The sequence below is a fragment of the Durio zibethinus genome, chromosome 19, assembly GCF_047325235.1.
Source record: "Durio zibethinus cultivar Kanyao isolate XHJ-2024 chromosome 19, ASM4732523v1, whole genome shotgun sequence".
Taxonomy (NCBI): domain Eukaryota; kingdom Viridiplantae; phylum Streptophyta; class Magnoliopsida; order Malvales; family Malvaceae; genus Durio; species Durio zibethinus.
Window position 1 is genome coordinate 2,708,559 of NC_143180.1, and position 15,304 is coordinate 2,723,862.

Genomic DNA, 15,304 nt, shown 5'->3' on the forward strand with positions numbered 1-15,304 from the left:
TAAGATGTGCAAATTTATGATGTCCCAGACATTCCAATCCCATTAGATAGAAAGGCCAAGAAGCCTTTTCAATTACCTTTATGTATGACATCACATTCCAATAAGCTGATTTTTTTTTTTGTAATTTTTTTTCCTGCAATAGACTGATAATTAAAAGCCCCATTTCACATCATCAGCTTCAAAAAATTAATGTAAAAGCACATTATAATGCTTCATCAAGTTGATTTCCACTTTTGATTTGAACTTAAGCTTAACACAAATGTTCTTTCCAGTCAAATTATCCTCTTTTGCTTCAATCAAGATACCATTGATGAGGTTCACAGGGCTAGGTTCTTAATGTGGGTTAACTATTTTAGTCAAAATTAAACAATCTGATCACTTTTATGACCGTTCTTTGTAATTATCCAGACTCTATATATACGTAATAATAAAGAATTAAACCAAAGCAATGCATTGCAAACAAAAGTTAGTGCTTAATTGCGCAAGCTTCCAATTATATTATATATATATATGATCGATTGTATGTCGAAGGTGGAATAAAATGGAAGCGCATAATGCAACTTATCACTCAATGCAACTTTAATTACCTCATTCAAAACATTGTACGTGGATTTGATTTAATTTTATATAATTTATTAATTAATTTTTATACTGAATGTCATAATATGTCATCCTTGTTAAAGTTGCCATGTAATTTCGATTTGTGGATGTGATTTTGTATAAAGAGAGAGAGAGAGAGAAAGAAGATAATTGTGATATAATAATTTATTAAAAAAGAAGATAATAGTGATAGAATGAAGTATGTGTAGAAGTGATGACTAGAATCTAACACTTGTATGATTGAGCACATGTGGAAGAACGTGAGGGACTGAAAGAGGAATTGCATAGATTGGAATCTCATAGCAAAAGAAAAGAAAAGAAAAGAGAACAAGGACGTTTCAAAAGTGAAAGCTGCCATAGGAAACAGAGAGAACATCTCATGCCTGTAAAAATACTTTCAATTCATTGTGGCCATCAACATTAATATTTTCAAACATTTTACAAGAAAAACTAGCCACCCTTTGCTTGGATTTCCGAGCTCAATTCTTCTTCTTCCTCTTCTTCCATTTATTTTTTTTTCCTTTCTTTTTTTAGAACAATTCTCAATTTCCATAGACAATTTTGGATCCATATCTCATTTGTTCCATCCCACCAGCCACCAGCAAAAAAAATACAAAAACTATAGCTCTCAAAGAGAGCAGGAGATCTGCTTTTTTGATAGATGACTTTATTCCTTGTTAGTAAGCTGCCTTGGTTATTGTAAAAGCAGATCCAAAACTCAGATTCCATTCTCTCATAAAATTACTTAAATAATTTTATACTATCAATGACATCATTATCTTTATTATCTAAATATTAATATAAAACATTAAATTTTTAATTTCAATAATCAAAATTAATTTTTTTATAATTTCAAATAATTAAAAACGTTGACACAAAAATGTGGAAAACCAAACAAATGGTTAAAGGGAAAGTCTTTGAGAAATGTAGTTTGTTCTTTCTTGTTATACTTTTTGACTTGATCAACTGTTATACTTTCTTGTTTTACGTTTTGGTCTTTCGTTAGGAATTTGCAAACAAAAATGGAGAATCTTGGATGGATGGACAAATATCATCGCATGGTTTTGAGTGAGATTTTGGCGTTTTGTCATTTTTAAACTTTCTCATGTCCAAACTCTCAGTTCGTATTGCTGTACAAAAAACAAAAATTTCGGTATCTTCTTTTTTGTAAACTTTCCTGCTAAAATTTCCTGTAATTACATCATCATTCAATTTTAGTCCACAAAGCAACAAATTATAAGGACTTCCCTAGGGTTATTTAAAAAAAAATTATAGTTTAGACTACCAAAATTAATCTTCCATTATTGAAATTAAAAATTCGACGATAAATTACGTAGTCATTTAAAATTCGTTCATTGTCAAATCTGTTTTCTCTTTCTCTATCTTGGGTTTTTTTTTTTTTTTTATCTTAAAAGCATGCATGGCAATATGGCAAGGGCACAGACTTAGATGCATTCAAGACAAAATTATTTTTTTTCTTGGGAGGGTGAAAAATAACTAACCTCAGGTTAAATTTCCTAAAAGATGTAAGACCAAGAGACATCTAGGAATCTGGAATTGCCAAGAAAAACGATTAAAGGGGAACTGAAATACTGATCAGTGATCCCTATGGCAGCAGTAATAAATGACTTTGGGTTCAACTGCTTGAAAGGGGAGGGCTTGATGTTGATGAAACAAAGCATGGAGAGTTACTGAAAGGACTGAACCCCTTTCAGACTACTGCACCAGAGAAAAAAAAAAAAAAAAAGGAATTTGCTCACTGTTTTGGCCTAAAAAGCAAAGGTGTGTGAGTGGAAACTATAATTATTTCATGATACGTGCTTCCTAGGGTTATCTCCATAATGTCTAAGCAAACAAGTTAAAAAAAAAAAAAAAAGAGAGAGAGAGAGAGAGAGAGAACTTACATAAGTTCCCGTTAAACTTATCATATAAAAATTTATTTTGAAAATAAAAAATTTTTAGATTAATAGAATTCCTGAAAAAATCAATAATATGTACAAAAGAAAATTTATTAAAGGTAATTATAATTAAAATTTAGTTAATACTTATTTAACAGGAAAAATCTATTAAAATTTTTATTTTAAAATATCTATTTAAAAAGTATGTCAAAACTTATTTTAAAAAATTTAAATTGCTTACACATAATCTTAATATTTCGATTTTAGTATTTATTTAATCACTTTTAATAGAAAATCTCACGAGCTTGAGCTAAAAAACCTTGCCTAAGTATTGTCCAAGAGAAACCCAAAAACAAAACATTGAAAGGAAAGAGTAGTTTTTCTTGATAGAAAACTATTCCATTACATGAAAGTACTTACCTCATTCGATGACTAATCTTTTAATGCTGAAGGTAATTAACACTGATCACGTATAGTAAATCAAATTAACTGTAAATGTAGTTTAAAATAAGGAGAAGAAATAATCAAGATTTGATATGGTTTCAAGATTTTTTTTTTTTTTTAAAGTCCTATAAATTGTACATTAATAATGTATGTAATTTGGGAAATTTGTTTTCTCAATTTTGGCAAATGATGAAAGTCTTCAACCTTCACATAGAAGAAAAAAGGTGAAAATTTGAGAATTCAAATGAATAAAGAAAACCCAAAAAAAAAATTATGGATGCATTTTCACATATGATTTTTGAAGGGAAATCACTTAGTACAAAGCATTTTTTATCAACAATAAACTGTCATCTTCATGTCAGATCAAACTCTCTGCATGAATATTACATATAGACCTACTTAATTTCTTAGAGCATTACAATAATAGAACACAACAAAAAAAAATGAACTGCAAATAATTTTCAAGAGCAGAAATCTACCATTTTCTAAAGTCTTCTCTTTTAGTAGATCATGGAGTGACAAGCAATTCATTCGATCGATTCCTTTTCCAATTGATCATCACTTTCTCGTCTTCGGGTTGGAAACTTGAAATTTGCAAAAGTTAGAGTAGTTGTTCATTGAAAATCCTTATCTATGACTTGATTTCTCTTTGATGAAACCTGTAAGTAATTGAACCAAAAAAAAAAAAAAAAAAACGGTTGGATTGGGTTTTGGGGGAAGTAAAGATATATAAAAAAGAAAAAGAAATGGCTGGTAGAAGAAGAGGCGAAACCAGAAAGATCAGTCCATGCATTGCCACCAACACCACCCCAGTATTGATCACTTCCTGGGATTCCCAAGAAATTCTTTGATAAATTCAAACCTTGAGTTTCTTCCATTTTAACAGCTCCCAACTGAGTAATCACACTCTCCAATGGCTTAGACCGAAGCTGATGATAACTTGGTGGCTCCACTACACCTTCACTTTCAAATGGATAAAACCCGGTTGGAGGCTGCTCCAAACTAGTTAAAAATGGAAATTGTTGAACTTGTTGCAGTCTCCACTGTTCTACTAATCCATTTGTTAACATCGACCCACCACCACTTGAGCTAGTTCCAATCGGAAAATCCATGTTAATAGCATTAGTACCACCGCCTGTCGCCGCCACCTGAGCCTGGAGTCCCCCAAAATTTATCCCAATATCACCAGAATTATAGTCTCCTAGATGATGTAAAGGGGGTAATAGAGGCAACTGTGGTGGTGCTGGGTTCATGTGGCCCAACATATCAGTGCAACTATTAGAAGCAAGTGTACTTGAAGATGAGCTTGACCCGGTTTGGCGTTCGGATACTACTGATGGAGATTGTGATCGATTACTTCCTTTGCTTCTTTTGTTTCTTCGACAACCACCACCAACCGGTACGTTCCTTAAAGCACCTCCTCTAGTCCAGTATCGTCTACAGGTTTTGCAAAAGTGACGAGGCTGTGAAAGGCTGTAATTGTTGAAGTAACAAAATTTAGTATTTGTTGATTCACAACGAGGGCACTTGAGAGCAGCCTCAGGTTGTGGTATTTTAGCTAGCCTGGCTCGTTCTGCCATAGAACCAGGCCTAATTGAGCCTGCGCCGCCGCCACCACCACCAACAGATGGTGGTGCTGGTGGAAGCTGGGAATTACCAAGATACTCAGTAGTAATAACTCCAGGTTGCTGATGAGTTGGTGGCTGTAGAATTTTTTTAAAAAAATTATACAAAGATATCAAAACATAAAGAAAAAAAAGAGAAGAAGATCAAATAAATGGTATATTCAAGAGAAGAGAAGGGTAGGAATATTATTTATCTTTAATTATCTTTTTTGGAGAAGAAGCTAGCTAGGAAAAGAAAAGAAAATCTGGGTTAAAAATTTACTAGTAAAAAAAAAAAAAAAAACATTACCTGTTGCCAATTAGGTGGATCTAGATAGACTGGAACAGAAGAGAAAACCATGGTGTGAGCTTGAGCTTTCTATCTTTTTTGTAAAGGGTTTTGGGAGGTATGGTGGAGAATCACATCAAAACACAAGGGAAGTTGCAGAGAAAGAGAGAAGCAGAGAATGAAAAAGATAAAAGGAAAGCTTAAGGCAGTGTTTGTTTATTTATTTTGTTCTTTGTTTTCTCTCACCTCCCACTCTCTCTTTTTGTTTTATTAAATTTTTTAGAGTTAGAACATTTTTTTTCTTAGTAGGTAAGCTTCAATTTTTTGTTTATGCTGATTGTTTGTTTTTTAATTTTTTTATTATTACGGTGCCCGAAAAAGATATAGTGGCCATGCATGTTTTGAGAAAGAGAGGAAACCCTAGGTGAAACTCGTTACAATAAAATAATAATTTATTATTAATAACTTAATAATGGAATATATTTTAAATGTAAAAAATTTAAAGAAAAGTTGGTCTTGGTGGGGGAGTCTTACGGGTGGATGTGTCACAATCGAATGTACCTTTGTTTCTTGGGTTTGTCCCCTTAAGGATTTTTAATTTTATTTTATTTAACCTTTTTGCATGTAAAATATATAAGTTTCTTTTTCTTTTTTTTTTAACTTTCCCTTTTGCTATAATTTTTCGTATTTTTCAATTAGCAATATGGGATTTTGGCAAAGAAGTAATATACATTCCATATATATGAAAGACAAGATGAGCCACTACAATCTTTCTCTCAATTCCAAAGAGACAAGAAAAAAAGTGTGAAAAGAAATAGAATATTTTAGGCATACTAGGATTAAGCAAACCCTATAGTGATACATTCAACATTTTCTTGTCACTTTTTCTCAATCGCCTATTTATTGTTTACACTTTCTTTGCCTGACTTTGATTTTCTAATTTTTAAGTCAATACAACATTCATTTTAGATTTAAGTCAAAAAGGAATTAGGAAAATGATGGGAAAAGAACCCATGATAAAGATAATTGGCCAGCGATTTGAACCATTTAATTAAAATGATAAATGATAATTCTTTGTTATTATGATCAAAGAATTTTATCTAATATACAAGTCATCACAATTTTTTGGTATAAAAAATATCACAATTTGAGAATAAAAAAAAGGATTTGCATGTATAAATTCATCATAATTTGTATATGGTATTCAGTGTGAAAGTAAACCGAATAAGAGCAATATTTCTTTTCTAAAAGTGAAGTTAGAACTTAGAGCTTAGAAGGTAGACCAAGGTCAATCTTCATAGGACAAAAATAATGAAAAAGACCATTTCTCGTTAGATCTTTTTCTTTTTTTTTTAATTTTATTTTTCAATGCAAAATCAAGTTAAAATAAAGAAATCAATTAATCTAAGTTTTTCCTTTTTTAGAAAAAAAAAAAGGAAATAACTGGTTCATTGGAACTAAGTGAATGCCACTTCTTTACCTTTTATCTTGCAATTTTTGTTTGATAAGTATTTTTTTCATTGCATTAAATACATATCTCATGGATATAAATGCTTGAAAGTCTTTAATAACCCTTATATGTTTAACGATTAATCATTTTCAAAATTAATAGGATACTAGCTGTGCTGAAAATTTAAAGAATGTCATAGAATTAAAGTGGCCTAGATAGGATCTCAGTCCCCTTCACCAAATTATAACAAGCTTATATCAAATCTACAAAGCCCTAAGGCCTCAAGTGAGATGTTAGATGTTGTTTTTGATGATAAGAATTTTTTTTCTTTGAAACCGCTCCTGGATCCAAAAGAGAGTATTCGGATTCTCACAATAATTAAAAAGTGTATTATGCCTGAATCTAATTAGGGTTCACGGTGACGGAGGGATTGAATGGAAAACAATGATTTAATTTAAACATTTTCGTTGAATTAGCCTCTTGTTTACTTAATAAATTTCTTTGGCTTAATGAAAAAAAAATGTTGAGTAATTTTGACGTGATGTTAGAATTTCTATGACTAAAATGTTTAAAGTGATCAATTTTATGTGAATAGATTATCAAACCAAAATATGTTAATGAATAAAAATTATGAATAGATGTGTTAATGAATAAAGCTTATTCTCGATCATACTTTAACAAGTAATTAAGCTTTTAAATTGAATGTTTCGTGACGACACCATTTGATTAGTATGGTTGCCGACATCCTATAATTTTTTAAATAAGACCATTGATAAAGGCATATTACACAAATCATGCAAGACATTTATGTATATGAACATCATAAACTTTATTATGGATAAGATTTAACCAAAATATCCTTATTCTTGAATTTGAATACGATAGCTATAATCCAAGAATCATATCAGGAATTTTCCAATAATTTTTAAGTAATCGTAGGTCTTGGACTAACCAAAAAAAAAGGGGGGGGAATTAAAGTTATTTCATATCTTATTGGATATACTCACATGGGTGCCTGATTGATAAAAGGATGCGTTTTTTTTTTTTTTTGATTAAAGGTTAAATCTTGTGAAACGCATTTTAAAAGTAAAATTTTTATTAATATGAGAAATTAAACTATACGGAAAATATGTTATTAAAATCGTTTGAAAGGAAATTAGATTCAAACAAAACGGAAAGACATGATACTATTACCAAAAGAAAAAAAAAAAAAAAAAAAACCAAAGATTTTCATTGGGTGATGGTGGTGGGGTGGCCAAGCCGTAGTGTGTGGGATGAAGAGATTAGTCTTTATCAGATGCTCAAAGTCAGGTTGATTTTCACTTTTCCCACGTGCCACGTCAGATCGCACTGGGTCCCACAACACCTTCTTGTAAGGTTCTTGTCTTCGGGGCCAACCTAAGAAATAGTTTTAAAATATTTTTTGTACAAATAGTGCTAATATTTTGGTGTAATGTAATAGTATATGATCTCCTTCATTTCCTTCTCTCTATCTGCTTTGGGTCGGTGAAAAAAGTTGGTCTCACCACCACAGCTCTTCGAAAGGTCCCACATGAAACATGAGGCCGAAATTTTCGTTCAAGCTTCCATGGAGTAAGAGACATGGATCATAAAATGAGAAATTGAGCATCATCTTGATGTTTTGATGATGAAATTTGGACCGTTGGATCGATTCTAAGGTTGGTTTAAGGAGAAAGGTGATTGTAAGAGAGAAGAACATATGGTTTTTAGGTTTAATTAAATCTCTTGGCTTAACAAAATTATGCTAACTTCAGCTTATAATTTTCATATAAAAATGTTCGTGAATCAAATCAGATTAAATTCGATTCAATTAACCTTTCAAAATCTCTATCCAAAAATAACATATTTTATAATTATCAATCGATTAGTGATTATCCAAGCAATTGCCCAATCAATGATTCGACGAGCAAAAGAATGTTTCAATGATATAGTGATGCTTAATTATATGTAGAATGATCATCAATAATGAATATAATCATTAATGTACAATCGGGAAAAGTTGAAAGTTTAATTATATGAGATTGTATGGATTCATAACTAATAAGTCATTTTTGTATGATTATGTTTATTCCATTTCAAAAGAGACACGTAACATTTTGTGTGTTTGGATTTTATTTTTTTTTTGGGTGTAAAAGCAAGAAGAAAAAAGGCATGGTTGGTCGCATTATGTTTCATGGAATGGGGTCCCTGCAATTGCTTTTTGCTTGAAATTGTGATCAGTTCCCTGCAATTACCAATCATGCATATGGGTTATGGCCCTCAAGTGGGTGGCACAAAATCAAGGACCCTTCATGAATAATATATAATTGTTTAAAATTAATTTTTTTATACTTAAAATAATCCAGATTTCAATCCTAATAACTGAAATTAAGAGTTTAAAATACATATATATCAAATAAAATGAGGCTTTTTTATTTTTTTTCCCCTAGTATTATTCAGTAAATTATGAGAAAAAGCTTCTTTTTTTTTTATAACCGAACATGCAATATATATATATATATATAAGAAGGAAAACCACGATCCCAAAAAATTGAAACTGTTATTATCTCAACTCTAACAAAACCAATCTGTGATTAGTAAAAAATAAATAGCAAATAACAAAAGAATCAGTTAAATGGAGTACTATTAGTAAAGTAATCAATTGGACTAAATTGCAAAAACATAAAAAGATAGTCAGCAAAGTCAATATTATGTTTACACCATATATACTATAAAAAATAATGATGGCAACGGGTCGGGTTATAGCAGATTTTTGTTCTTTCCGATCTGATTCGATAAATTTTTTATTATTTTTATATTCGACTTGATTTGATATTGTATAAAATTATATCCGATTTCATCAGATCCGAAATTAATAAAATATTATTTTTAATATAAATAAAATTAAATATATATAAATAAATACAAAATTAAATAAATAATTTATATAAATCGAGTCAAGTTTGCTTAAAATTCGACCTCGAATTTTTCTTTATGTCACTTGACCCTACCTGATACCCGATTTTCATAACAAAAAAAAATCGACCATAAGATATCAGATTAGATCGAAACCCATTGGTTTTGGGTTTTTTTGCCTTCTCTAATAAAAAACCAAAGGTTTTGTTGTCGAAGTAATTATGAAATTAATAACCATACCCAGGAAATTGAAAACTACTATGTTCAATTTCTCCAGTCAATATTACTCAATCTACGGTCATTTTCCAAAACCATGAGTTTTGAGACCGTTGTACGGATAGATCCAAAACTTATCTTTTTGTTATAATTAATTTCTTTATATTTCTATACACACTTTTCTATTTTCATTCATGATCAAGCTAGGTAGAGCATGTCAAGAATCCCTATGTATATAAAGCTTGCTATTTATATTTATAGACAAATAAAAAAAATCACATACATGCACATATATGTCGACTGAACCGACTCATTTAGTCTTTTGAATACCATACCCAAAGCTCGACCCTATCTGTCGAGCCTCAACAACTCAATTTTTCTTTTAAAAAATTAAATATTTTAAAACATTTTTAAATTAAATTTTAAATAATTTTTTATTAATTAAATAATATTTTCGTCCAGCAATTGGATTCTTAGATAAATTTTGAAATATTTCATCACTTTCTCATAATTACAACAAACGTGTTTCTCATAAATACGCTCATAATTGCATGTGAAATTCAAATGGAGAGTATATATATATATATATATATATATATATATATATATATATATTTGCCGGAAATAGTAAGCTAAAACTCAATTTCAATCGAGATTGATAATGAAAGCTTAGCACGTTTAATTTGATATATGCAAGAAGTGACCCTGCTAATCAAATTAATGGAGGTTGGGGATATGATATGACGCTCTAGATTTGATAATCCCTTCCAACAACTAATATTATATAACAAGTCTATAGTACCCACATCTCAATTTAACAGCCACTCTTTTTATTTTCCCTTTAATCCATCAAATATTAGCTGGCAAGATTCAACTTAAATTAGTTGACATAAATAAATTTGCTTGAATTGATGGCTAAAGAAAAATATATTGGATGAAATTTAAAAACATCAGTCAGCAAAAAAAAGAGAGTCGATAATTCATTTTAATCCGTAAATTCTAGTATCCTTTTATTTGAAAATTCAAAATCGAGACTTTTAAATTAGATAATCAAAATCTAACCGGTTAAGTGTTATCCTCTTAATACATAGACAATAACCCTTTTATACAAATAATATTTGTTCAAATTCAAATTATTTATTTAAGATTTTGGAATAAATACATGTGGAACTATACTTGCAAGTTGTGTTCCAACAAAAATAACTTTATTATTCATTAATTTTCAAGAAACTGTGTTGAAAATGATATTTCAAGAGATTTTTGGAGAGGTGGATATTTTCAAAAGATATATGTCAAGGGATACGAGTAACAAATGTCATAACGATTTTTCATTTGGAGGAATTCGATCGCTTGACCTGGATGAAAATTTTTAGAGTCACCATTATTTTTTTTTTGTGGGTATGATTGATCATCCAAAAATTTTATCTTTTAATAAAACTCATAAAATTAATTAAGATTTATTAAAAGAGGTTTAGATCTACGAATTTAGGGTTGGGTTCAAGAGTACGATTATGAGTAAAAAATGTATTAGTACCCTCATGTTGCCCATTCGAGTAATTGTACTAATTAAACATGTGTAATCTGTTAATTTTGATGACACAATCTTTTATATTTAAATTTAATTTTTTAAAATCTATTTACCAAAAAATATTTATTTGTTGTGAAATTAACATTATTATTTTTATTCTTTCGTATTCTATAAATTTTTCAACACTTTGACAAAATTTATAGAAAATCATTATTTAAAAAATATTTTGAAAAAATTAACCATTCACAAAATTCTCGAAATCTCGTCATAAGATGACTTATTTATTTGTTTTAAAAAGGATTTTACGAACATCTCGACTCTTTAATGAGTTTTCGAAATTTATTGAATAGATTTAAGATTATCCCAACTCTTCAGTTAAATCTTAAAAATTTTAAATAAATTTTAAGATCATCCCAACTTTCTGATAAGATCTTAAATAAAATTATTTTTGTGATAATTAAGGGATTTAATTAATCAATTAATTAATTTTTATTGTGATTATCTTTATAATTTACAATTTATTTTTTAATTATTTTTATTATATAAAAATATTTAGATTGTCTCGATTCACTAACGAAATCTAAATATTAATCTTTTGCTTGTATTAAAAAAAAATTGAACTATTTCAATTTTTTACTTTTTTTAAAAACATTTATTCAAAATATCAATTATTATTATTATTTTATTTTTTATATTGTTTATATAAACCTTTGTTCTAGTAAAAATAATTTTGGATTATTACAACTTATAGTGAAATCCAAAAAATTATTTTTACTTATAATAATTAAAGAAAACTAAACTCTTTTAGTTTTCTTTAAAAATTACATTTAAAAGATTAATTTAAATAATTTATCTTTTTTTTTATAATTTTATTATTTTTTTAACAAAAATTATTTTTTAAATTATTCCAACACTTTGGTGAAATTTAAATAATATTTTTGCTTGTAATAAAATTTTATTTTCCTTAAATAGTTATTATTATTAATAATTTTTTTTGCATATTATATTTTTTAGGTCCGTTTTTTTTAGTTTTATTTTTATTTTATATATTTATTTATAAAAGAATTATTACTATTTTATTTTTTTATTTATTTCTAAAAGAATTATTAGTAGTAATAATATAAAATAACAATAATATCATAAAAAATAAAAAAAATAACATAAAAATAATATAAAAATCAACACAAAATAAATAAAATAAAAATCAAAACAAAAAATTAAAAAAAAAAAAGGAAAACTTGCCAAATAGGTCGAATCGAAACGCGGGTTGACATGCGGATCTTGTCAAGTTAAGAACAGGTCAAACGCTCAAAATGGCATTGTTTTGGAAGCCTTTAAATAGGCCAAAATCAATTTTTTTCTCTTTTTCTCTCTCTCTACCTTAAAGCTCCTCGCTCTAAAACCTAAACTTCCTCTTACTAGTCGCCACAATTATCCAGTTTTCGATGAGTTGTCGCTATACACTGGTAGTCGAAAACTTCAATCGAAATCGAAAAATTCAAAAATTATATATTCCGGCTAACTTTTCAGTTTTCAGTGACTGAAAATCAATAGTTACCAAAAAATTCAATGGTCATAAAAAAATTTAAACTTTTTCAATTTTTGGTGGCCCAAAAAAAATTCAAAATTTTTTTAAAAATCTCAAATTGATCCTTTTTGTTTTCTAAATACTCTCTCAAAATTAGATTTTTTAAAAAAATCTCAAACCTCCTAGATCAAAAATTTTATTCTTAGGGGTTCTTTTTTTATTTTTGAAATTTTTTATTTTTGCTATTGTTCCTCATTAAAAGGATTGAGGTATTTTTTTATAGCTTTTATGTTCTTTGTTTTCCTTTTTTTTTTTTTTTTTTACAAAACCCCTAAGCTTCCTCGTTTTTCTCTTTATTCTTATTTTTACTTACAAGGATTGGCTTCATTTATAAAATCTTTGAGATTCAAATCTTAAATCTTTTGAGATCTTTTGTGAAAAATTTTGAAAGCTTATCTAGTGACTTTTGATCATCATGTTTCAAGTTATCAAATTAAGTAGTATTAAAGAGAAAAAATATCACTCCGACGACTTGATTTTAACTATTATATTTGAAAAAAAAAATTTAACTTTTTCTTCATCTTTAATAATAATAATAATAATAATAATAATAATAATAATAATAGTAATATAAACAAAACTATGTCAGACAAAATTAGTGACTAGATAAGGTTTGGACAATACGTACATAATTCATTATCAAACATCAGATTTTGAAGGTTCCCCTTTCAATTTCATCGTGGATAATCACATCCACGTACTATCGTCCACTGGATCTAAGAATATCAAGTCGTGGCCTCTGGTCTTGTACATTGGTTAAGAAATTGACCCCAGAGAGAGACAGAGAGACTCACATAAAATTTTTGCATATATATCATAATTCATCCAATATTTAAGTCTTTTTTATATGTAAAAATTAATCTGAATTTTGACATTGTCTTTTATCATAATTAAGTGATTATCTTTATTTATATATAGATTTATTCACAGATCGAACTGTTAATTTAGATTTATTAAAATATTTTAAATAAAAAATTCGATCAAATCTGATACATGAATATTTTATTATTAAATAAATTATTTTTATTGAATTTTAATTTAAAATATATATGTAAAATATTAAATTATCCATATAGAAATATTTTTGTATATTTTAAAAATAAATAAAATAAACAATTTAAAATGGAATCAATTATATTTGACAAAGTGAAGCACCAATTAGGCCAAGTCATGAAGAGTACCCTAGACTTTACTTTCTTTTTGGACCAATTGACCCTCCTTTAGACCCAAAAAAAGATATACCAAATTCAAAACTGCAATTCACACCCACATGCATCACTCAAGGGGGAAAGAGAGAGAGAGAGAGTTAAACTTGTTGGAACATCATGGCATGGGAATTCAACTTTAAAGTCATAGTAACATTGATGTACTATATTTACCCCAAAATTTAAAAAAAAAAAAAAAAAGAATCTGGTAATGATTTTATGGATAAATTGTTAGAAACATTGTCATTCATTAAAGGCTGAAAAAGGAAAAAAAAAAAAAAAAAACATATTTCAGGACTCTGTCCCAATCTTCCATTGGCAAAGAAATTTGTGGTCCATGGTCTCCAACCCATTGATAAGTACTTTTTTATTCAATAGCTATGGGTATCTGTAATTTTTCTTTGCTTCTTCTCCAAAATGGACGACTAATCGGTCCCCTCATTAATATGGTATCCCACACAGCTCAAACTCAAAAGTTAATTGACACTTCAGTTCATAATTATTTAAAAAAAAAAACATAAATCAAAATTTCATCACCCAAGCTAGATATCAAGCATGTGCATGGCTTTGTTGGGGTTGTTTCTTGGATTTGGGTTAGTTTGGAAACATGATCTAGCTAATATTTTTCAGGTTTCAGTCAAATTTAGGGCAAATGATGATATATTCAAATGAACCAATTCACGAGATAATTTTTATATATTTAATATTTCCTAAGTGACATATGTCGTTTATGCTAATTTCATTTGTGAAATTTAAAAGTTACACTAATAATATATGAGATAATTATGTATTTATATATATACATATATATATTAGAGTAGCTTTTTTGCATTAGAATACAATCATATATGTAATTCCTTTTTTATATACATAAATGAAAAAGTTTAGAGTAAGAGAAGATGTTTGAACCTTGAATTAACTTTAATCCTTAAGAAAGATAACAACCGATACGTTGAGGCTTAGTTACATAGTAAAAAATGAAGGGAGAACAGAATCAAGTTTAAACCTTGATCTCAAGCCATTAAAAATAATATGGGTTTCTTTTTTAATTGGGAATAATAATACAGGTTTAAAGAAAATGAGCTTTAAAAAATTAATAAATATTTTTTAATAAAAGAGATCAATACCTAAAAACAATGGAATGGATTGCATTTATTGAGATTTGAATTCTACACCTATTTTTCATACATTTCAAAACCAAAAACGACATATTTTCCCTATTCCGTGACCCATCTACGGATTAGCTAGGAGACAACTTTTCATTGATAGAGAATTGACATATATTCATTCAGCTAATATTCACAATTTTTTTTCAAAGTCATATCCATCAAAGCAAAGTTTTGAAAGTAATCAAATGGGTTGTCACATTGGAATTAGAAAGCTATAACTGCCTTGAAATATTTCTTGGATTTTGAAGAGAAACTATTAAGCAAAGGCCAAGAAGTTAGTTGAATTCTGGACTTATTTGATCAGTTCTGTGTTAATTAAGTTTGGTGAAAGTTCTTGTCATGCTTCAAGTAATCATTAATGGTTCCAAAAGACTGGTTATATATAGTGAAACTTGTC

General features: G+C 28.3%; 1 protein-coding gene across 1 annotated transcript; it reads right to left on the minus strand.

Moving 5' to 3' along the window:
• Positions 1 to 3,200: 3,200 nt before the first annotated feature.
• On the minus strand, positions 3,201 to 5,101 carry LOC111309797 (dof zinc finger protein DOF3.6-like). Its single transcript, XM_022908803.2, has 3 exons — positions 4,857 to 5,101; positions 3,715 to 4,645; positions 3,201 to 3,601 (listed from the first exon to the last, which is right to left on the minus strand). The coding sequence occupies exons 1-3, from the start codon at positions 4,905 to 4,907 to the stop codon at positions 3,570 to 3,572; spliced, it is 1,014 nt and encodes a 337-aa protein (XP_022764538.1). The 5' UTR covers positions 4,908 to 5,101; the 3' UTR covers positions 3,201 to 3,569.
• Between the last annotated feature and the right edge of the window lie 10,203 nt (positions 5,102 to 15,304).